Source organism: Schistosoma mansoni, chromosome 6 (assembly GCF_000237925.1).
Source record: "Schistosoma mansoni strain Puerto Rico chromosome 6, complete genome".
Lineage (NCBI taxonomy): Eukaryota > Metazoa > Platyhelminthes > Trematoda > Strigeidida > Schistosomatidae > Schistosoma > Schistosoma mansoni.
In genome coordinates this window covers 4,150,036-4,176,488 of record NC_031500.1, presented here as the reverse complement: position 1 = coordinate 4,176,488, position 26,453 = coordinate 4,150,036, and the positions used below count along the sequence as shown (strand labels likewise).

The 26,453-nt window shown below is 36.5% G+C and overlaps 1 protein-coding gene and 1 non-coding gene across 2 annotated transcripts in view; both read right to left on the bottom strand.

The window, feature by feature from the left end:
* Window positions 1-7,800: 7,800 nt before the first annotated feature.
* The window catches only part of Smp_172220 (hypothetical protein), a gene marked incomplete at its 5' end in the record, with an annotated part of 32,903 nt that continues 14,250 nt past the window's right edge, over window positions 7,801-26,453 (bottom strand). Inside the window, 5 exons of the mRNA XM_018798003.1 lie at window positions 7,801-8,463; window positions 10,849-11,157; window positions 15,399-15,509; window positions 18,663-18,804; window positions 24,814-24,899. Coding sequence (XP_018652988.1) covers window positions 8,335-8,463; window positions 10,849-11,157; window positions 15,399-15,509; window positions 18,663-18,804; window positions 24,814-24,899 — 777 coding nt within the window. The 3' untranslated portion in view covers window positions 7,801-8,334. The remainder of the gene's footprint in view (window positions 8,464-10,848; window positions 11,158-15,398; window positions 15,510-18,662; window positions 18,805-24,813; window positions 24,900-26,453) is intronic.
* Smp_tRNA_01728_Gln_TTG.1.1 lies at window positions 19,367-19,433 on the bottom strand. The gene has a single exon. It is a non-coding gene (tRNA).

The window sequence follows — 26,453 nt, the reverse complement described above, 5'->3', positions numbered from 1 at the left end:
GGTGGTCAACAGGAAACCCTTGACCCGGGTTTCGTGCTACTTGGCACTCGTCAGCAAAGTGCACCTGTAATGTTGAGGGAACTGGTGCTCCCTGATGGATTCGATCCCGTGTTACTCAGCTTCACAGTCAGAGACGTTACCATTGAGCTATTCGGGCCGCGACTGACCTACTATAGGACTGAGATGTAATCACGATTGATTGATCACTTGGTGGTGATCAATGTCATTCGTGTCAAATCACAGTTATTCATTTTCGAAACAGGATAAGCTGTTTACAATAGACAGTTTTGTATTGATTTATCGTCAAATGATAAAACCTAACGTATGCATTCTCACATGTATGGTATACATAGACTCATAATTGAGAACAGTTCACTATTGTTTGATTTCAAATAAGTGGACGAGCATGAAAGGCTTACATCTACAACGTGAAAGTACTGCACATAATTAAGTAAAGAACATTTTGGGAAAATTAATCTGAATGTTGCAAAATTGTCAATCACTGTGAACAACCTTTTAGTTTGTTTAAATACTTCAGATAAGAATTCCCAAGACTTGGATGACTATCATTTCTTATGAAATGACATTTTATTTCAATACACTTCCAATATTTTAATGAACTCTTCTTCCATTGGAAAGTTGATATTAAAAAAAGTTCTCTTTGAAGATATATCAACCGTCGATATGACTGAAAACGGATATACAAAATGGCATGACTATGAGGAAATTTCTTGTAATTTAGAAACGACGTAGGGAATTAAATTCACTTCGTATTGTTTGTTTGAATCTTCCCATCGATGTGTTGGGACTGCAACTGATCAGTCTCAAATCGGCATATGTGCTTACTGTGCGTATTGCCTCGATATAGCCTTAATTCACAAGCATGGTAAGCAGAGATATCAGAACTCAGTGGCCGAGTGGATAAAACGATGGCGTTTGAAGCGAGGGTACTGGGTTCGAGTCTCAGAGTGAACATCAACTCTGAGATTCAGGTACATCCGGCTGACGAGTCCTAAATAGGACGAAACGCGCGTTCTGGATTCCACTGCTAGCCACTATCCATCTTTGACATAGGAAATTGTTATGAATTCAAAAAAATAAAGGAGGCCATATGCTAGTTTGTTATTGGTCATCCATATACTTTACAGGACTTTTTATTTGAAGATTAAGAAATGTCAATTAAATGAAGGTTCAAATAAACAAACTAATAAAGGAGAGTGGAAATTAACATCGTATAGAAAGAATAGGAAATTGTCTCATCACCCTAGGTCATAAAGTGGCTTAAGGATTACCAGGGTAAATTCAAGGTTACGACAAATTATTTTTGTACACATAAAGGGGGGGGGCAATTTACGAATAACCAAGGCTTCGATAAACTTACGAATTCGTCCTTGACAATTTCTATACATTATTTTAAAAGCTGTATTGATATCGATTCTGTGTCCCATTTCATTTCATTGACCTTTATTAATCTTCATATAAAATATCCTGACAAGTATATAGGTGAACAGATTGTTGGAAATGTATAGATCAAATACAACACATTTTTCAGAACAACTCCGCCTTCTCATTACTCTATCGAAATGTGATTGTGTGAGAGATATGTCTTTATGTATATATCTGTATGTGAGTTGGCATTGAAAATATTGTAGCTGTGATACCAACAAACAGATCAATTTGTATATCCTAGTTGGTTTTATTAGGGGGCCATACCCCGAGCCTTTTACCTAGAGATCTATTCCACAAGAGAGTGAAGCAATGTTAGGAGGTGCTGACCTGTGGTAGACAGTGACCAACAATAGGTTTATATACCATTTGTTTCCTAAGGATCATGGAGCCCATGTGCACCATTAGTTTGGAATGAGGGTTTTCCAATTTCCCTAGATGGACTCTCCGTGTCCAGCAACCCGGTTAAAGCACCAGACATTCACTTTCCGTCCTCTCAATTTCGTAAACAGTAATGCCGCGAGAACGCAATGAATAGGACTCCCGTATCTGTGGTTGCATACGCGTGGCCATGTGAGAGTATTTTGGGAGGGGAGAGGTGACTTTTCCCACTCTCGACCATACCAGGGTATTTGGGGGCAAGATTTTACGAAATCACTGAATTAAAAATGAGTCAGAATGAACACAGTTCTGTGTTTTGATTACTTAGAAGTAAAGCATATGCTCGTGAAGAATGCTTTCAATTCAGTGTATTTTCAGGATTCTTTGTAGTTTTTTATCTTTTCCTCTCATATATATGTAAGCACAAATTCATGTCTTACCTTTGATCGGAATGACATGACATTAGTATAATCGTACGTGTTTATTCATGTGGTTTGTTCATTGTATAATTTAAACTTAAGTTAGAGAAAGTGATCGTCTTGAATTATTTACTTCACACTAAGTCAATTTGGTATTTTACAAACGGATTATTGATTTATTATTATGAATAATCTACTCAATACTCAATCTAGGAAATGGATGGTATTTATCCTCTGAGATGGATGATTTGATCCTGAAGCGTTAATAGTCTACAACGACAACTTCATCAGCACATATTTCAGTGAATTATCAGGATTTCTCTCCTATTAACTAGCTGTTTGTTCGGTTGATCTAGAATTTGGTTGATTGTTGTCTGTTGGTGTAAGGCAGTCGTTTGTATGTTTGTTTCGACCGTTTTCACTTCTGATCTTAGAATTGTTTACCCTTTTCCTGATAAGTTGATAGATTGAGTCAATTTTGATACATCTATTGATTGATGAGTTACTAGTATATCTGCGTCCAAAAACGTTCTGTGTTTCCTTAATATTTCCTCTGTCCGATATTTTGACATTTCACCAGTTGGAATCATATCGGTAGTTGTCCACATGCATTTATATGAGAGAAGCTATTTCTGTTATATTCCTAACGAAGAACAGATGAACAGTACCTGCTAGGAATTTTCTGTGGACTGTTATTATATATATATTCTTATTACATAACTATTAAGTAACTAGATTATATATATTTCTCTTATTATAAGCTTTCATTTGACCTATTGGCTAATGTTAAACGGTTTACTATTCTTAAGTTATTCCCAATTTATTAGTAACAGTCTCTGACATTCACAGCAACTTTCGTCTTGGTCTTGTCTAATAGTCTTTTTTTATTTTATGGTATGGCATGGTTTGATGTACTTGCATATGAACTGTATACGTATGAAGTACATAATTCACACAGTAGAGGCTGAGATTGTGTTCTGTGCTCAACGGGCAAGGGGAGGTAAGAAGAACCAATAAGGAGTCAGAGTTGACTCTAAGTTGCTCGTACTGGTTAACGCGTCATTGGTTTGACAGAGTGCTAAGGTCATATAAGTCGTGTACTAATTGGCGGTCTTGTCACGTGATGAATAACAGGGTAAAAATCATAACAACCACGTGATAATTAACCGATAGCTGGAGTTAATATAGGGGTTAATGGAGTGGGTGGCAGCTTTCTCCTATCCAGTACTCACTTATCGAAATTTATTTTACAGATGATGTTTGGTTTGTTCCTGTTTGTCGTTATATCCTTTGTATTGAAACGGCTTCCGAAAACTACGACGGAGCCTCCAGAGGCCCTAAAGGAGACGAAGAGTTCCCATCCAATCAGAACGTGATGGCGCTTACTAGAATATTAACGTGGCACGCTACAATTGGACAGTAGCATAACTTGTCTCTTTGCGGATTGGTTGAATTATGATGTTGGTATAACAAACGCTAATATCTATAAATACCCATGATTTTCTGTACATTTTGATTCTTACCCAACAAACACTTCTGCAGTTTCCTTCTGATTTTGCGACTGTGGGGTTCTATACGTATCAGTACCTTAGTTGTATACCGTATTCTGCGTTAATCAAGTGGCAAACTTAACACTTTGGTCTCATTAATAATAATTTTAAATATTTTGTGAGTTTGTGCGCAACATCTATTACTAACGGCCTTAATAATCTTTTTGTGATCAAGTCAAACCTTTACAGTGTTAATTAAAATGTGTGAAATACTTTTTATTTAGAAAAAAGAATAACGACTTAATATGCGTCTCCGAATCAGTCCAGGACAATGATAATGATGAGCAATATATACCAATTCAGCTTTGCACTAACTTCGATTATGTGAAAATATAGGAACAAGCATACGTAAGTGATCGTCGAAATTTCCGAATCGGGGATAAACGACCAATTCAGATATTGATGCCGTACAGAGAGAAAAATTGAATTCAGCAGACAGTGCCTCTGTTCCATAAGCAGTCATCAAAACCGGGGATAAATTAATTGCAAATGATTTGATTGTTATTACTTCCAGACTTGTCTAGAATTTTTCTCATTTCTTCTTTTGTCTTCAAAATGACTATATTACAAAAATGAATGAGTTTAATGTACTGAACTAAAGAAACATTTCACACCAAAATGCATTCGTCAACCTACATATATGTGTCAACATGCATGCATAGGGAAGAACAGTCGTGATTTGCAAGTAAGGGTGGTTGAATGAAGGCAATAATAACTACAAAAACAAATGAATTCTGATCGTCCAATAAAAGTACATGATAAATAACTTTCTTCCTCCATTGTTAGACTTTATTTATTTAAACACATAAATATTGGTACAAGGAAGCACCAGATAAATATGCGCCTCACAAATCTCATTTGATTTGTGTGAGGGCCTTTGACCTAAATGTCTGATCCACAAGGCAGTGGAGCATCATGAAAAGACGCAGTCCCATGGTAGCCGGCGATCAACGATTGATTTATACGCCATTTGTTCCTTCAGGATCCATCAACCCATGTGCACCATTGGTTTAGAATCAGGGTTTTCCGACTACCCTAGGTGGACTCGCCGTGTCAACCAAGCTGGTTAAATATCCGTACACTCTTTTCGTCCTGTCAATTTTGTAAACAACACCGCCGCCACGAGAAGGCAGTGAATAGGACTTTCCTGTCAGAGGCTATATACGCGTGGCCATGTGAGAGCGGACTCTCCCCACTCTCGGCCGCACCAGGGCATTTGGGAACGGGTCATAGGACTGAAAATAAACTAGCCCTTTTGGTATTATGTAGCAGTGAACTTATCTGAATATGAATTGTTGAAATCTTACTTATATGAAAATTTAAACCACTTTTACTTGTTTGAAATGAGTTTATTGTCCCTATAACCCAATACTAGTGATATTAACCCGGAATGGTATGACTTGCGTTTTTCTTGCTATGCTTATGACTTCATTTTCTAGCTTTATCGCTATCTATTTTCATATAAATATCGTAACAAGGTGATTTGTGATTACATTATGAGAAATTCAATGCACTAATATATCGCATAGTTCCAACAAACTAAGCTTTCTAGCTGCATTCGGAAGAAACTAGTTGTTTACGTTATAATGATGCTAATTAGAACGAATGGATGGGCTTTACTTCTATACTGAATAACAAATTGTACGTTCAATGAGGCATAAGCTGAGAATGAATTCACTTGAAAAGAGTTATGTGTATGAGATAATGCGATCTAATAAAATCTACATCTTAAGAGACTACAATGTATTACAACTAGTAATGGATTGATTACACATTCAATATTGACAGAAAAACCATAATGTAACTGTGTATTACTGTAATGTGCATCAGTAGTATTTACTTTTCAGAGAAATATTTTAGGCTTAAAAACATCAACAATAAGTCCGAAAACATAAAACTCATTAGAAAGATGGAATCTGCAGATCAAAAACTACCTCTTCTGAACTGTTTGGTTGAAAACGAACGTAATGATTGTATAAAAACTAATATATCTCGAATGTGAACATGGGAAAGATGTAGATTACAAGTAAGCGCATACCCATTCCATCAAAGTGAAAGTGGCCACGATTTCGATAGACTTCAAAAACTTGTCACTGAACCAATTGACAAAGAAACTGAAGTGAATTTACTTATGCCCATTTTGATGACGAATAATTATCCTAGGGACTTTTTGTAAAGAATAATGAAGAAGATCAAAAGGACAAGAAAAAAGAGAAACTAAAAAAATGGGTTGACATAGTAGTGATCCTATATCGTAAAGGAACTTCAGAGGAGTCCCATGTCATCACAAAATAAAAGTATTATTCCAAGCAAACAATACTCCAAACCCTAAACTGGTAAGAATCAAAAAGCAAATACAAAGCAAGGAACAACAACATTGTCTATATGAAATCAAATACAGTAACTGTAATGTCCTATATGTGAGACATCAATAGCAGCTGAATGTGAATGAACACAAACGTTGCTTAAAGAATATTCCTTAATGTTCAAAAGACCTGAAAAAAACACTAGAAAACAAGTCAACGACTGTACTGCATTCAATATAGTCAGGTCATACAACTGATTTCAACGGCACAAGAATCCTACAAAAAGGTTTCAGTTCGAAGAAATGGAGACTAACAGATGAAGCTTTCTACACACACGAAGAAATCCAAACAGTCTTAATACTGTATTTAATCTATAGGTGATTATGAAAACAAAACGACTGTCCTCACTAGTTCTAATCAGTTCGGTTAACTGAATATATAATGAACAATCAACTTGATCACCATAATAACACACAATTATTTTTGTTTACTTGTCGTTACTTTACGGATGTTTTGACATGTTTAATTCATATCATCTATTAAATTATCTGGTTTTATCAAGGATCTTCAATTATATCTCACGCAACAACAAATGCAGGAGAAGACGACCAATGTAGCAGCAGCCTCAGAAGCAGTAGGTCTCAATATAAAAAAAGGAAAAGCAAGAATCTCTGATACAACACAGCACGCACTAATCGAATCGCACTTGACAGAGAAGTTTTGGAGGATGTAAAAACCTTTACATATCTGGGCAGCATCATCGATGAACACGGTGGATCAGATGCAGATGTGAGGGCGCGGATCGGCAAAGCAAGAGCAGCATATTTATAACTGAAGAACATCTGTAACTCAAAACAATTGTCAACCAACACCAAGATCAGAATTTTCAATACAAATGTCAAGACATTTCTACTGTATGGGGCGGAGATGTGGAAAACTACGAAAGCAACCATCAAGAAGATACAGGTGTTTATTAACAGTTGTCTACGCAAGATACTTCGAATATGTTGGTCAGACACTATCAGCAAGAAACTAGTGTGGGAGACAACAAACCAGATTCCAGCGGAGGAAGAAATCAGGAAGAAGCGCTGGAAGTGGGTGGAGACACTTTAAGGAAATCACCCAATTGCGTCACAAGACAAGCCTTCACATGGAATCCTGAGGGCCAAAGGAGAAGAAGACCAAAGAACACATTACGCCGAGAAATGGTGACAGATATGAGAAGAATGAACAAAAACTGGATAGAATTAGGAAAGAAGGCCCAGGACAGAGTGTGTTGGAGAATGCTGGTCGACGGCCTATGCTCCATTGGGAGTAACAGGCGTAAGTAAGTTCAATTATATCTTCTTGAAAATGTCTGAACCAAAATGCCAAAAGAAATGTTGAATCTACTTCATGTTCAATTATTGAGATTCTTACAAACATAAATTTTATCCTTTATTGTATCAAAGGGATATAAATTTAGAAATAAGTGCTCTGGCGCGAGACTGGTAGGTCCTGGGTTCGAATCTCACGAGTGCGGATCGTGGGTGCGCACTGTGCTGAGGAGTCCCATAATAGGACGAAACGGCCGTCAAGCAGTGCTTCCAGGTTTTCCATGGTGGTCTAGCTTCAACTGACTCATGATTTCAACTATGAAAAATACTGAAATCTCCACAAAACCCCTTCTGAATAAAGTATATTAACCATGATAACATTGAGAAACAATTCATTTTGTATTCTTTTTAAAGTTGAACATACTTTACAAAGTAAAAATATTAAGTACAGTCTAAGAATTACTATAGTAACGGGGAAAAAGAAAGTAGCACAAATCGATGACAAAAAAAAGTGAAGGCCAAGAGTTTAGAAAAGAATTTGAATAAGAAGAGAACCTATCTACTTACTCGATTCCAAGCTTATTAGATGGAATGTTTGTATGTATTGTTTTTCTTCTTCTTCTTAAATATTACAACGACTAATGCAAATGAAGAAGGATAAGCAAGTAGTGACAGAGAGAGGGAGGGAGGGAGGATAGATAAAAAACATAAATCATTACAAATACATGGAGAACAAAAGGTAACAATTGTTTTAGAATTCTTGCTGTTTCACAGGAATTGACACAAATAGGGAAGTTGTTGAAGGAATTGCTTCCAATTAACTTTTTATGAATAGTAATTAATGTATTACATAATAGTAGTAAGAGAGAGAGAGAGATCGTTGTCATATCAAATGAATAACTATTTGCTAATATGCTTATTTGGTCTTTTTATCACAAATGATTTGATGACAATGATCATCTTCAACATCACTATGATCATTTTCTTCAAGATTATGTACACGCATATCAACAGGATTAACAGTATCGTAGACAATGACAGCATCCTTAAAACTTGTAACACTGTTCGGATTGTCAGTATTACTACAACAACTATTACTACTACTACTACTACTACCAGTCATAGCGGTATGATTATCTTTATTATTACTAATATGTCCAGGATGCTTTTTGGTAGACTGTTGCTTGTGACATTTAGTGGATTTGATACAAGTTGTGGAAGACGATGACAAACCAGGAGTCGTACCGGCAGACTGAAAGGAAATGAAACAAAGTATTTTAAAAATTAAGAATACCAGCCACATAATTGCAAGTGATGTAAACTGGAGTTAGATTATACTTTAACATTTAAATGTTCATCAATTGTGCCACATGTATCTGTATTGGCTTGGACGACTGTGGGACGTAAGAACACATGTCAAACTTCAATTTTTCCTGAACGATCGACTAAAGTGCCTAGTTAATTATTTTGTGCATTAGTAAATCAAATAATGAGTATGAAAATCATATGAATATATAAACTTCTTCCTTGTATCAAGGGAAGGGTATGTAACCTAAAACTTTGACTAAGTGTAAAATTGGCTTCATTCAATATCATCATTCATTGTATTATGTTGACATAACTGACAGGCCAGAGGGTCCGTAATTTGGGAACAGCTAGCAAAAAAGGACCAACTCGGTAGGATGAATTTCGAGTCACGGACCGTTCATAAAGAAGTTCGGACATCGGACAAAGAAAATAGGTGGGGAAAGAGTTATAATGTCGATAAAATAGAATAAAATAATGATAATAAAACTAATAGAAGCGGAGACAACAGTGATCGAAAGATTCAAAGATGAAGTGTGATACAGAAACCTTGAGAGTATAGTGCACCGCCGAATTGAAAACAATGTAGGCAATTTCGAAATATATAGGTTTACCACTGACAAATGTAATAGGACCAGTCATTCGGTAATCACTAGCAATCAGTGTCCGCAGGTACGGTATGTGCTTTGTACCTTCAAAGTGTAAAGTACTCCTACAAAACTGGCAGGATTCCAATCCTGTACTCACCCTGGGTGGTGAGCAGATTGAAGTAGTTGAGAAGTTCGTGTATCTAGGTAGCTGCATAAGTGCTGGTGGTGGCGTGAGTGATGAGATCGATGCACGTATAGTGAAAGCCAAAGCTGCTTATGCCAATCTGGGCCACCTCTGGCGCCTTCGTGTCATTAGTCTGGTTGTAAAAGGTCGGATCTACAACGCGTCGGTGAGAGCAGTTTTGCTCTATACTTGTGAAACCTGTCCTCTCCGAGTTGAGGATGTTAGACGACTCTCTGTATTCGATCTTCGTTGTCTCCGAAGGTTTGCTGACATCCAGTGGCAACACCATATTAGTAATGCAGAGGTTCGGCATCGTGTGTTCGGGCTCAGAGACGACAATCCAATTGGTGTCACCATCTTGAAACACCGACTTCGGTGGCTTGGACATGTTCCACGAATGTCGTCCCAGAGAATTCCACGTCGTGCATTATTTGCCGACTCTGGGACTGGTTGGAAAAAGCGAAGAGATGGTCAGTGTATGACATGGTGTCGTGGTATGAAAGAAAGCTGCAAAGGGCTGGCTTCTGTTGGTCCTTCACAACTCCCTGGCTGGGGTCTAAGAGATGGTGCAACACAGTGGCTAGAGACATTATCAGATATGGCTCAGAATAGAAGCCAGTGGCGATCCTGCTGTAACCTTCTTTTACTTTCTTCATAAAGAGTGGTTATAACTTTCTTAACTAAAAGAGTCTTCCAGTTGTACATTTCAGTTTCCCCCATCGTTACTCTGTTTTATATATATGTATCTTATCCCTTTTCTCTTCCCATTCTCATTGTTTTGTGTGGCGCATATATATCTGGTGCCCCTTTGTACCAATATCTGTGTTTAGATAAATAAATAAAGCAAAAGAGAACGAATTCATAGAATGAATCTCGCGTCACGGACCGTTCATAGGCCCTCTCTGTGACTAATTATAAAGGAGTTGGGATATCAGCCACAAAAATAGATGAAGAAAGAGTTATAATGTCGATAAGAAACAGGGTTGTAGCACAGGTATATAATGGTTGAGAAATTTGTTGGAAGTAAATGCAGCAACATTTGGTACAGGTAAAGATAGGAAAGCATGACAGGTTGTCAGAGAAGTACTAGGCGAAATCCAGACAAAATACATAAAGTGCACAGACTTTAGAAAAACAATGAATAGCTGTGCTGACACACAACGATTTTCACTGTTGTCGATGTAGTTCTAGAGTTGGGTCGAACTGGTGGTTTTATTAAACCTCTGAAGTCGTCAGTCTCAAAACTCTTTTTCTGAAGACGTTTAGGGAAATTGGATAAAGCAGATTAACATAACAATAAAAATATTAATTATCATGGTAAAATTTACATTTAATATTGCAGTATACATACCATATAGATTAAACGGATTTGTTCAGCTGCCCATTTAGCTAACTGTCGATTTTTATCTGTACTAGACAGTGATGCCTGAGGTGGTGATACAGTGCTCAAACTACTGATATGTTGTTGTTTAGGCGACACTTGATTTATACTTAATCGACTACTCTGGTTACTATGATGATTGACATTGATACCAAGATTATCATTAACAATACTTGAGTAAGTGTTTCCGACAGATGGTCCATTGTGTAGTTTATTCTCTGTTGTTAACGGAAGCATCTTAATTGATTTTGATAGATGATTATCTAAAGCGGAGCATGTCTAAAAAGAGAACAGGAAGAAATAAAAACGGTTGGAAAAATGTTGAAAATCAAGGTGAACAGGAAAAAACTGAAAAAAAACAGAACACGTTCTTTTGTTTGACTACATCTATATGGCAAGGACTATCAATATATACATGACTGTTGGAAACGCACAAAATAGTAAGAGTTGTTTATGGAAATAATGCACTGAGAAAACAGATCTTTTAAGGCTGATTTAACAATTCGTTAGGGGCCATGATCATAGCCAGCTAAACTCAATATAAGGATATAGTTATTTATTTATTTAAACACATAAATATTGGTACAAGGAAGCACCAGATACATAAGCGCCGTACAAATCTCATTTGATTTATGTGAGGGCTGCCCAGGTGCCAAAACTGAAGCAGGATGAGGACGTCCGCCAACCTCCTGTGTTTATGAAAACGCTGAATACAAGTGGTCCCTTTGCCTGGATAGTTGATTATAAACTGAGTCTGGGAAAAATTGTCTGTGTAGAAAATTCTAGCAAAACGTGAAATGACAAAATGGGCTACAGAGTCTAATTTCTAGGACTGCTGAAAACATCGTCAGGGAAATTTATTTAAACACATAAATATTGGTACAAGGAAGCACCAGATACATATGCGCCGCACAAATCTCATTTGATTTGTGTGAGGGATGAGATACTGCCCAGGTGCCCAAACTGAAGCAGGTCGTTAGGGAAATGATACAAATGTACTGTTATAAATGAGAAGCAGTTTGTTATCTATTCAACGAAGAAAAAATTATACTGTTGTACTAATTGGATCCAAGATGTATATAAACATAAAGCTTGGGGTAGATAGATCCAATGAACTGACTAATGACTATATCAGTGTACCTATAGTCTACAAAATTGAAATTAGTTAGAGACTCAAATATTTTAAGTTACTTTTCAATGAACAATCAGTCAATCAGTCAGTCGAACGCAACATAGCACATGGCATATATTTGTATCCGATCAAGTTATAAGACTCTATTGACACAGAAAGATGAGATTTTTAACGGAAATACCACAACAGTAGAGGTAGTAACAGTACTAGCGGTGATAGAAAAGATTAGGCATTGAAGATACGACTCGAGAAGTAAGTATAAATACCAGGAAAAAAATTCATGAAGACCTTATACAATTTTAGATTTGACAGAAGACCAAGATTGAATGCATCTGTACCATTGTGAACCATTGGTTACGATAATCACGCTGGACCCAATCACTTACATGGCTGTCTAAAAGTCAGTCTTCATGGACTGATTTCATTTCTTAGTTTAGACGAATCTAGCTTTTTTGCAATACACTCTTACACCAGACAACACCAACCGTCCAAGTAGTCAGTAGATAGCGGCACACAATATACTAACTATCCTAACAACCTCAGTCAATAAAGATTCACTACCTAGTCCATCGATTTGTCATATTTATCTTGTACTCTGCATCTAATCTCAAAATCACTATCTCAAAAGTCTCAAAATACATGAGCAATCGTTCGGAGATATTTATGTTCGAATACTAGTAATCTAAGGATATCCTCTATTTTAAAGGGTTACGTTTCACATGCATAGAGTATAACGCAGTGAACTGTTGCACAGTAAACTTATCGTTTAGTTTAGAAATGGATATCTCGTCTATGGTAGAAGTGATGCATGTTGTCAAGAGCGAGGGAAGCTTTTTGAATTCATGCCGATATTTTGTCAGACACCAACTCATTAGGAGCGATGAGACTTCCAAGATAAGTGAAGTGATCGACTAATAAGGCATAAAAGGCACAATCATCAACCTATTCCGCATGGTATTGGTCAAAATCCGGAACACAATGTATATTTAAATTGATTATATGGTGTATTTTAACAGTCATGAGTAGATTCTTTAATCAAAAGTCAGGACGTAACATTAAGAAGAGACAGTGACCACTGTAAGACTACGTCATGAAAGCAAATTAATAAGTAAAATGAGTTTAAGCTATAAAACGTGACCGGAGATTCATAGTAGGAGTCAGGCGTTTAGTACAAACACTTCAGAGGGAATAAATAAAAAGTCCCAAATCAGGCTTACTTGATTTAGCAGTGGGAGAGATAGTCATCAACAAAGTATATCATACGGGCGAATTAGAGCAATATTTTCTTCATGATATTTAACTAACTATAACTTAAAGGTTGCAACCTATCATGCGAACTCAATTCAATCAGAATATGATTAAAGCATTGTTTTTCAGAGATAGGATAAGTGTCCGTGGATTTGTAGCGCATCTGTAAAAGGCACTTTTTAGTTCATTTAATCAGCTAGTGGTGAATTTAAGAGCATATCATTTCAAGATCTAATTTCCAGTTTATTTGCGTTCTTCGTCCAGGAAGTCGAAATAGATCACAGTGTTGTGTTTACAGAAGACATATGTGGGTAGCTTTACGTAATTAAAATGAAGCCCAAAGGGAAAATTACACTTTCATATACAATACTGATGAACTAAATGAACAGGAAAATGCTCGACAATGCTAGACACCACATATTTATTGAACATCGGGATTTCATGAATTCCAGAGAAAAAAACTGGCTAGCTATTGTTAAAATTGAAAATAGCAACCATTTGCAAATTTCTGCAACAACCTCCAGAGCTGGTCAGACCAAAACGTGGGACAAATCCATAAAGTCACTGACAATTGGACTGAAACATGTTGGAAGGTGTAGAATACCTGGTTGGGATTCGCGAGATGATGACAATCGATGGTTAGAGACCTTGAATGACATGGCTCAAAATCGTTTGCAATGGTGAAGGTGCATCCACTCTTTGTGTTCGCCCAAATTCTAATATTCTGAATTCTTCATGTCTCTATCTTTTTTCTAATTCCAAATTTATTTCACTGGATTATACTTCTTCAACAACATCTTCAAACCCTAATCCTTCACATTAATGCTTATACTCTTACTACTTCTACTGTGGGGTGGTCTACTTATATCCACATAAGTAGTATATGGTGCTGGTCAGACATAGAATGTATTTTGGCAGAAGACCGATGAGGAAAGAACTGAAACGAAGCGCAATCGGTAGGAAATTGCATGAACAACGAAATTAGAGAAGAAACGGTGAAGATTGAGACAATTGCTTGTTAATTTGCAAATTGACTATTCATTGTATGGTTGTCAGAATTTACTGAGATAGTCTGTAATTTTTGCTCAAATACATTCGATTGTCCCCAACCGGTATTTTGTTCACTACACTACCACTATGTGATTTGAATCGACAATTGCATCTCTGTGATAATGTAGTATGGCAACTTGAACTTATGTACGTACGTACGGTGTTCTACGTTGTAACTGACTGACCTCCACAGCTACTTGTACTGAAAATATAACACTAACGAAATAACATAAACTGAACATGATAAACTAATAGATCTGCCAAGTTACAAAGATTTGTTTACTTAGTTAATTTTGCTACGACGGACCACTTTTAGGTTTTATTTTTCACCTTGATTACTTTGTGTATTATGTGGTAAGCGAATCATATTTATAGTTTGGTAAACCGATTGTTTTGTAGTGACCTGCATTTCTCGACGAGAACACGATTAGAATAATAGAAACAATTATTATTATAACCAATGGTACAGGGATTGTTTTATCGTACTCATTGTTCTTTAACTGTATCAAAGTCACTTTTCGTTCGGTCGTCCGCCTTGTTTGGTTCGAACTTTTTTACGCTCTGTCCTTATTGCCTGTACTCGTTGGCACGTCTCGGTATTCTTTCGATAACACGAGATCGCCAATAAATATACTCTATCTGGACCAGTTACAGTCTTCTGGTTTGCGAGTTATCAAAGGGACCAAGTTATTTTTGGGCGCATAATCTTATTGTAGTGGTGACTATAGTCAACCGCGACTCGACGCCATCGACAGTTCTATCATACTACGTTTTTTCTTTCAAAAAAGTGACATATCAAGTAAGGCTAGAGAGATCAGGTGCTGTATCAACGGGCGGCTAATGGTGAATGATCAAACTATTCACCTAGACAGAAGTTCCACTCACATGTTCCCAACTGGGTTAGTTCGCCTTTTAGCAATAAAGCTTCTTATGTAGTATTTGGTTTCTTCCCTTGTATAAATGAGTGGATCAGATGTCAGTGCATGTATTACCGATTGAATAGACCGAAATAAACACAGCAGTACATAAAGTTGAAAAAAAGTAAACATCAAGACAACAAATACATCGAATAAAAAACTTCTCTACTTACAAGTAGAAGACCGTATAAACTACGAAGGTTATTAGGGCACAATAGACAAGCTTGACTATAATAAGCTCTGGCTAATTCTAAATTTTCTGTTCCACCTTCAGTGTATTTAATCTGAAGAGATAATGAAAAAAAGAAATCAAATGTACGAAATGAACTTGTTCAACACTATCTTTGATTAAGTTTAATTTGTTAGGTTTTATACAATCAGTTAGTCAGCTACAACGTAGGACCAGGCACACATATGCATCGGTCCAAGTTGCCGTACCTCATTAGCACGATAAGATGAACAGAAATAGGGTAATTTGACATAAATCACAGAATTATTGAACAGTTATTTTTTGCTTCCAGTTGAAAACACAACAGTTAAATACATTTTCTATCTCGCATATATTAAATTCATTTTCATTGCAATGTAAAAGTACACAAACCATTCAGATTGTTTCGTATGATGGTAGCGCAAAATCGTGAAATTGATTGAAGTTATATATTAACATCCTCGGATCGCGGCTGAGTGGTATAGAGGTTAGGCGTTCGTGTGTGCGACCGGGGTTCATGTTTCGTGTACGAAGTCGTGGATGCGCACTGCTGAAGAGTCCCATACTAGGACCAAACGGCTGCCTCATGTTCCCAGGTTCTCAATGATGGTCTAAAATTGATTGGTTCATTATCTCAGTGAAATACTTTTATTGCCACCAAATAACAAGTAGTACTAATCACAGAAGTGAACAATGTAAAAATAACTAAGATATATTCTGATTAAAAAACATTCCAATGAATTGGAATTCATTACCGAATACAAATAGCAGAAGTCATTTGAAACTAATCCCTATCAAAGTCTGAATCTACGGAGTTATAGTTCTCTTAGAATCAGCTGAAAGCTGGGAGTAAAGGTAGTAACTAACAATTTAACACTGAATGCACAACTAGCAGTACGTTTTACCCTACAATATTCACTGGTAGTAAAGCTGTAAGAGCATAAATTCTAAACTAAATGACTTTACAAGCATGGTAAGCAAAGGTGGATAGTGGCTATATCGAGGCAATACGCACAGTATGCACATATGCCAATTAGAGACTGACCAGTTGCAGTCCTAACATATGGATGGAAAGATTCAAACAAAGAATACTAAATGAATCTAAATGACTTTAGTTTCATTTTCAGCCTCCAAACATTAATGTAAAAGTTACGACCCTGCCCCAACTAAACCAGTGTGAATGGGTGGATAATTTTAGAAATCCCTACACAGTTTGGAACCAAATTCCAGTGCACAAACCCGTACTTAGTAAATGGACACTACAAAAATATTACGTTTATACATGGTATTGGTAGATAAATCATACCATAAACTGACTCTAGCCAAACAACTACTGAAAATTAGAGGGAGCTGGGCAGCTGTTTCATGGTGGATCGGAACTCGTCAGCAGTACGCATGTACCACCCAGTCAGGGACCCAAACAACATTTAATCCTCGTGGCAAGCACCTTACCTATATATCAATGAGTTGGGATTATCTGCCTTATTACCCAATGCCATCAGTGACAGTTGTTTCATTCTATACTTCACTGACTCCCAACATTTACAACTTTTCACAAGATTATCAGGAATTCTTCTGGTTACTAGTGAGCACATAATTTCTACCAGGGTAAAGTATTTTTGCAATTAAATATGTTCATGACAAACATAAAAAATGATGACCTCTAATAAAATAGTATAGTAACTAGCTTTCAAGAAAAATAAATTAGTCATTTTTAAGATATCAGAGCAACAAGACACTTCACCGAACACACTGAAGTAACATTCTATCAAATGTAAAATATATTTTACATTTGAAGAGATCAGGAACATTTCTTTCAAAAAGTATTGTGTTTAAGATGAACTCACTAGAACAATAATAATGTTGCTTTTGTTATAACTTGTGACCGAGTGGATGCCCTGTTAACGTATGATGTGATAAAACCGCCAATCAGAGAGCAGCAAATTATCGATTGAAACAGTGACACAAGAAACCCGTACGAGTCGTCTAGAGTAGTTATAGGCCCTACCTTCTGCCTAGCCCAGCTAGTTAAGTTCAGAAAATCAATGACTGTCTCTGTGGTATGAATCCTTATATTTCAAACACACTGAGTTTATATACCAAACAGACTGACCGCATCGTACCATAAAGTAGAAAATAACATTTGTACACGATTTGGCCAAATGTGGCTGTGAATGTGGGAGGCAGCAATTAATAGACTAGGGATAACTCAAGAATGATAAATCGTACAATAATAGTCTATAGGTCAAAATAAAGCTTATAATAAGAGGAAAACGAATACGAATTGTTTAGTTATTTAGCAATTATACGGTTAAAAAATATATGCATAATACTGGTCCATAAATGGATCCCAAAGTTACCATTCATTATCCTTATCGGGACATAACAGCTTTCAATGGATACTGTATCGACATACAAACCTGATATCTAAAATTGAAACTCTTAATAAGATTATTTAGTGTATTCACACACTTTTGTATAGAGATCCTTAACTGAACACAATTTGGCAAGTTATGAGAAATAATCGGAATGGTGGAAAAATTTTGAAGTTAGAGATGAAGTGGAAATTCTTTGTAAGCGCAACACTGGTAGTAATTTATACGAATCTGAGGAAATCGCTAGTTTGAACACGATCTCCTTATTTATGATGTGTTCTCAATTTACACATATATGGGCGGCCAAACCAAAATGTGGCACAAATCCATAAAGTCACTGACAATTGGACTGAACCATGTTGGTAGGTGTAGAATACCTGGTTGGGATTCGCGAGATGATGACAATCGATGGTTAGAGACCTTGAATGACATGGCTCAAAATCGTTTGCAATGGCGAAGGTGCATCCACTCTTTGTGTTCGCCCAAATTCTAATATTCTGAATCCTTCATGTCCGTATCCTTTTTCTCTTTCCAAATTTATTTCACTGGATTATACTTCTTCAATAACATCTTCAACCTCTAATCTTTCCAATTAGTGCTTATACTCTTAGTACATCTACCACTATGGGATTTGGATCGACAATTGCATCTTTGTGCTAATGTGGTATGGCAAGTCGAACTGATGTACGTACGTACGAAGTTCTACGTTGACTGACTGACTGACATGCATAATAATGAATAGTCGAAAGATCTCATTTATTTTTAGAAACGCACCTAAACATCACGTCACATTGTGAAACAAGAATGATTAGACCTGAAATATGCAGCTAAAACTGACAACCAGAGAAACTTACCTCAGCATAACGTTGATAATAGAGATGATTAGAAGGATTAGACAATATCATTTCTTCCATACAAAACGCTGCGTGTTTATAATCACATTCTGATAAATAAAGGTCAGCTAATTCATTCCACGCTTCAAAATCGCTCATAAAACTATAAGCAAAAAAAATTAATTGAAATAACAAATCACTCTGTTTTCTTAAACATTATGTTTTAAGACTACTTAAATGAATTTAAGTACACTAATAATTCGAAAGTATATTAAGCACAGATGCCCAGATAGCTAAAGTAGTACGATGTTTAAACCTACTGAAATGTTGCTAAATCATAATTATTATACATCTTTTTTTGACATCCCACTTCAGTAGTTAAGTTCACAAAATTATCTACAAGCAAGTGAATTTGCACGAGTTGAAATACAGAACACTATTCATTGTTCCTTATAGCGCAAATGAATAAGGAAATAGTTGTTATTACGTCGGATTATAAAATTAGTCATGATTTATTCATTCATAGGCTTTTCCATTATAACACTACTCATTTAGGCACCAGAGTATGTGTTGACTAAGATTAAGTTACATATATACCGACTTTATCAACTATTTTTTGTATTGGTAAGCAAAGATGAAAAGTGGCTAGCAGTGGAATCCAGGACGCGCGTTTCATCCTATTTGGGACTCGTCAGCTGGATGTACCTGCATCTCAGAGTTGATGTTCACTCTGGGACTCGAACCCAGTACCTTTCGCTTCAAATGCCATCGCGTTATCCACTCGGCCACTGAGTCCTGATAGCCACTTGCTTGTGCGATGGGGTGGAATTTGAATTCACTTGGTATTGTTTGTTTGAATCTTCCCATCGATGTGTTAGAACTGCAACTGGTTAGTTTCTAATTGGCATATGTGCATACTGTGAGTATTGCCTCGATATAGCCTTAATTTACAAGCATGGTATTGTTTGTTTGAATCTTTCCATTGATGTTAAAGACTAAAATTGATCAATCTCTAATTGGCACATGTGTATCCTGTGTGGGTTGCCTCGATATTGCCTCAAATCACAAGCATTATAAGCAAAGGTGGATGGTGACTAGAAGTGGGATCCAGGAATTGCGTTCCGTTTTATTTGGAACTCATCAGGCTGATGGGACGTGCATCCTACAGTTGATATTTACTCCTGGACACGAACCTAGTACCGTTAGCTTCAAACGCCACTGCATTGTCCACTTAGCTAACCAATAGATACGATTACAATTTTTTCAGGTCAGTGCATTTTCTAGCTCATTTGCGAAGACAGGTATGAACATGAATCGGCCCCGATATATATGTTTAAGTCTTACAGTTGATAACACATATTTACTGTCAATACGCAGAATGATTTTGTTTACAAAATGCTATAATATATGGAGTCCGAAGTATTCCTAGTAAACACATACTTATTTAGTCAATTAAGATATCAATTATATTATTATTATGACTATTCATAGTTCTATAAGTTATTTATTTAAACACATAAATATTGGTAGAAAGGAGCACCAGATAGATATGTACCACACAAATCTCATTTGATTTGTGTGAGGGCTGTGATACTGCCCGGGTGCTCAAACCGAAGCAGGAGTTCTATCTTAATAAGTCTATAATAAGATTTAGTGATTAAAGAACGTCACTGTGTAACCGAAAAAATAAATTAAACACAACATAAAGGAAAACATGAACGTTCTTTTTTGCAACAAGGATACCATTTAAATTAAGAGAGAAACAATCACTTGTCATTACAATGAAATTTTGTTTGACGTCCTGGTGATACGTACTATAGGACTGATCCCTAGAAGTGTATACAATGGCGTAGGTGTATACACTCTTTATCTTCCCTTAAACCTTGAGGTTAAGATTGCTTCATAACTTTCCTCCTTCCTATACTATATTCTTATATACAACCTTTTATATATTATTATTATTATTATTATAAGCTTTATTCAATATTATATTTTTGGTACAATATAAAATTCTCAGCACAAAGTACTTCAACAAGTTTCCGTTTCTTACTTCTTTGTCCTTCCTGACGATAAATATTGAGTGATCGCCAGTTAGAAGTTAGCAGCCCAGTCAACCGACATCTGGATAATGTACATTCTTCTCGGTGCATATTGCCAGCAACCACGATATCTCAGATTAAGCCTTCTGTAACCTTTACAGCAAAAGGTCTTACACTTTTCAGAAACGCACTTGTTGAAATATCTAGATGACAGGAACAGGTAGCCCAGATGTTTAAACAGGCCGCCATTACCACCACTAAATTAACTATTTCTATGAATCCGGTGTTTATCTTGTTGTGCTAACGAGGTATGGCAACTTGGACCGATGAATATATGTGCCTGGTCCTACGTTGTAGCTGACTGACAATGAAATTTATAGAATCTATCTATCTATTACATTGTCAAACTTATTCTTCTTCTTCATAGTATTACAATATTTGAAAGTGTACATTCAAGAATTATTTGATCAACCGTAAATTATGCTTAATACAACAGATCAATAAAGAATCCGTTATCATTATGACTGGATAATAAAGTTATTCACAATTGAATTTTCATTTCATTAAAACAAAAGGAGTCTGTTTAAAGTTTATGTACAAAGGTCACGACCAAAAACAGAACAATAACACTTTTTTATTGAATAGAGTACCCTTGAATAAACAAAACATAACTTGTGTTTTACTATAGTATAAAATTTAAAGAAAAAAAACAGTCTGTCTTAACTGAATTATGCAATTGAACTATTGAGTTTATTTATTTATTTAGTTAAACACAAATATTGGTACAAAGGGGCACGAGATACATATGCGCCACACTAATCTTATTTGATTTGTGTGAGGGCTGAGATACTGCCCGGGTGCCCAGACTGAAGCAGGTGGTTTTATTAGGGGGCCACACCCCGAGCCTTTGACCTAAAGGTCTGATCCACAGGGCGATGGGGCATCGTGAGGAGATGCAGTCCCATGGTAGCCGGTGACCGACGATTGATTCATATGCCGTTTGTTCCTTCAGGATACTGGAGGCGATGTGCACCATTGGTTTGGAATGAGGGTTTTCCAACTCCCCTAGGTGGACTTTCCGTGTCCACCAACCCGGTAAAGGCACCGGACATTCGCTTTTCGTCCTCTCAATTTCGTAAACAACACCCCAGTGGCGAGAAGGCAATGAGTGGGACTTCCGTGAGAGTGGTTGTATGCACGTGGCCATATGAAAGCATTTAGAGAGGGGGAGCTGACTCTCCCCACTCTCAGCCGTTTCAAGGCATTTAGGAGAATAACAACTATTCAAAAACTTTGACGATTCACTAATAACATTCAAAGAAACTTGATGATAATTATTATAGATCTACAATTATCAGTACTACATAGTAACCTGCGACTTGAAAGTTTCTAAATCTCTTGTAAGTAGACAACTGAATATATTTGTGTAATTTACAATATGTAATATGATGTGTCATTTAAATGTAACCAATGTATTACAGTTTACATTCCCAACTTGGTAGAGCTCACATAAAATTACATTTCGTAATGAATTAAGAGGAAAAATAAGAAAAATTCGTTTGAAATCATTCAATATAACATAAAAATAAATTAATGATATTGCAAAAACATCATCCATCGCCTAAAGTGAATAATTGCATCACCTGCGGTATAGTTGAACACCAACCGTCATGGATTCTCACTAGAATTTCAGGAATGACACCTTAAAGCTAGTCATTAGTGAGCACACGATTATTGTTATTGTTATACGGCTTTGTGGATGCACAATGTTAAGGATTTCCATATCAAAACGAAACAGATGTCCAGTGCTTCTAGGTTTTTAATGGTAGTCTAGCTAAGATTAACTCGGGATTTGATAACTTTGAAAATTCTACAACCACCACAAAAACTTCCCTACATTGATCACAAAAACATAAATGTCAGTAAAACTAAACAGATTATTAGTTCCTATCACGAACCAACTGATAATAAAATCTATCGGCATTCAAATTCTTAGGTAAAAAATTCTAATAATTCCTATAGTAGGAGGGAACGATTGCTCATTAGTTTATCACTAAATATGCGCCTCCAAACGCCCTGGCACGGCCGAGAGTGGAGAGAGTTCGCTCTCCCTCTTGAAAAGCTCTCACATGGCCTCGCGTGTATAGCCTCTCTCAGGGAAGTCCTACTCATTGCCTTCTCGTGGCAGGGGTGTTGTTCACGAAAGTGAGAGGACGAAAAGCGAACGTCCGGCGCTTTAACCGGGTTGGTGGAAACTGCGAGTCTACCTAGGGGAGTTGGGAAACCCTGATTCCAAACAAATGGTGCACATGGGCTCCAGTATCCTGAAGGAACAAATGGCATATGAATCAATCGTCGGTCACCGGCTACCATGGGACTGCATCTCCTCACGATGCTCCATCGCCCTGTGGATCAGATCTTTAGGTCAAAGGCTCCGGGTGTGGCCCTCTAATAAAACCACCTGCTTCAGTCTGGGCACCCGGGCAGTATCACAGCCCTCACATAAATCAAATAAGATTAGTGTGGCGCATATGTATCTGGTGCTTCCTTGTACCAATATTTATGTGTTTAAATAAAAAAAATTAAAAAAACTATGCGTCAGTTATTAGTAAATGTGATTAACAAGCTAACATAGAAAAACACACAAAGTTAATCTGAACGAAGAATATGTAAACTGAGTAAAATATCCAATTGATAATGAGACCATTTGCAATGTATCATCAGAGCGTTAAAAGAAACAACTGTTTCAGTGTTATTCTAATCAACAAAAACCACAATATCGTTCCAATTTATAAGGGACAAAAATCGTCTTATGACAATCACTGAGGAATCACTTTTACTAAAATAGTATCTAAAATCTTAATTTCAATAATAATTTAATGTATAACTAGGGTTTGTGGAGAGTAAACCTAAGAAAAACAGGTTGGTTACAAACCTAGATTTATACCAAATCTTTATCCTACAGCAGGTCCTAGGACATATACATAGTTGTATTCCCTGACCTAAATTCATCATTCGAATTTGTTGGTCGAAAGGTTCAGTGGTAGTGTCTTTGATTTAAAGATAAGCCAAAGAAGTAAATTAACCTTGCATTGGTCATTTAATTTTGCTTAAATTTGTGATCGACATTCTGTTAAAGATAATCATCTAATCGTCTGATTTTTCTGGAGTTGGGATTCACTTGTTGACTTAGAATACATACGTGACACAATCCTGTTTGGTGAAAACGTTGGAAGAATGTGGTACCTTGGGCAACAATGTAAGGGTGTCGGGAATGCGCTTCTCTCCATGTAAATGCAAAATGTTGCCTCAAGACTGATTTGCATCAACACCTAAACTAATGATAGGAAATGTAGTAGTTGAAAGAATAGAGCATTTCATCTTGGATGTCTCATTGCCACTGATGGATTGGTATCTGACAAAATATCGTCACAAATTTAAAAAGCTTCCTTCGCTCTTGACAGCATGCATCACTTGTATCACAGACGAGATGTCCATTTCCAAACTAAACAACAAGTTTATTGTGCAACAGCTCGCTCCGTCCTACTCTATGTATGTGAAACGTAACCCTTTAAAATAGAGGATATCCTTAGATTACTAGTATTCAGACATGAATATCTCCGAACGATTGCTCATGTTTTTTGAGACTGTTGAGATAGTGATTTTGAGGTAAGATGCAGAGTACTAGATAAATATGACAAATCGATGGACTAGGTAGTGAATCTTTATTGACTGAGGTTGTTAGGATGGTTAGTATATTGCATGCCGCTACCTACTGACTATTTGGACGGTTGGTGTTGTCTGGTGTAAGAGTGTATTAGAAAAAAGCTAGATTCGTCTTAACTAAGAAATGAAATCAGTCCATGAAGACTGACTTTTGAACTGAGCCTTTAGAATCGTTCACAATGGTGCAGATGCCTTCATTTACTGTCTTTCTTTGGAATCTGAGTCCAGAATTCTACATATATTTTTTTCCTCCACTTAATCTTCTCCACTAGTACTATTAATACTATTATTGCTTCTACGACTATTAGATTAGTCTTGAAATGATTTAACTCGCTTTGTTTATCTGGTACGTTCCATATGACGCAATCACTAATATGTAAATACATATACATTATGCTAGAACTTACATTTTTAAATATTCTCTTAATTCATTAATTGCTTCGGGTATTTTCTGTTGAGCTATTAAAATTGTAATCATTCGTTTACGGGCCAACTAAGTGAAATTAACCGAAAATTTCAACAACAAAAAATGTACATTGAATAATAATGATAATAATAATATTGTTATAGACAGAGTTGAAGGCAGATACACACACACACACACATAGACTTGAAGTCTACTCCGGACACCACCCGTCACAACACCTCATATTATCGAAACTACGATAAGTGTAACTTAGTGTACAAATTGTCATAAATACAATCATACGACATAATGTAACAATGATATCTACCTGATTTATCTATTACTTTAAATGCCTAACCACCGACTGCCCCGACGTGCAATGTTTTATGGTGTAGGAGTAGGTTGGAAGAAAGTTAGGGGCGACTAGACCAAACCATGGCACAAATCCATGAAGTCGCTGACAATAGGACTGAACCATGTTGGTAGGTGTAGACTATCTGGTTGGGATCCGCGAGATCATAGCAATCGATAGTTAGAGACCTTGAATGACATGGCTCAAAATCGATTGCAATGGTGAAGGTGCATCTACTCTTTGTGTTCTACCAAATTCTAATCTTCTGAATTCCTCATGTCTCTATCCTTTTTCTCTTTCCAAATTTATTTCACTGGATTATACTTCTTCAATAACATCTTCAACCTCTAATCTTTCCAATTAGTGCTTATACTCTTACTACTTCTACCACTATGGGATTTGGATCGACAATTGCATCTCTGTGCTAATGTGGTATGGCAACTCGAACCGATGTACGTACGTACGAAGTTCTACGTTGTGACTGACTGACTGATTACCTTAAATATAACCGTGATACCCTGTCAACTAAGTTTAAATATACCTAATTCATTACTGAAGTGAATTGAGACAAGACAAACTGGTGATGACTGAAAAGTGAACAATCCAGAAACAGATTTTATAGTAGATGAGAAAACAACATGATTCTGATTCATCGTATGAAGTTGCATATGGTCAATGAGTTATCATTTTTGAGATAATATTTAAAGGAGAGGAACATATACGAGCATAGAACTTAGTATCAGTTCTCAATCTAATATGAACCATTGGGGTTATTAGGTATCATTACCAAGTTTTGATTTGATAATTTTGAATAAATTGAGCATTGGGTAGATTGTTATAAATAAATAATATATTTGTAATATCCCAATGAGTAGAAAAATTAGATTTTCTGACGTTTCGTGACTCAGTGTAAGCCACTTCTTCAGAGAATAAATAACCAAATGGTTCATATTAGATTGAGAACTGATACTAAGTTCTATGCTCGTATATGTTCCTCTCCTTTAAATATTATCTCAAAAATGATAACTCATTGACCATATGCAACTTCATACGATGAATCAGAATCATGTTGTTTTCTCATCTACTATAAAATCTGTTTCTGGATTGTTCACTTTTCAGTCATCACCAGTTTGTCTTGTCTCAATTCACTTCAGTAATGAATTAGGTATATTTAAACTTAGTTGACAGGGTATCACGGTTATATTTAAGGTAATCAGTCAGTCAGTCACAACGTAGAACTTTGTACGTACGTACATCGGGAAATTCACCACAGTGGTCTCGACGATATC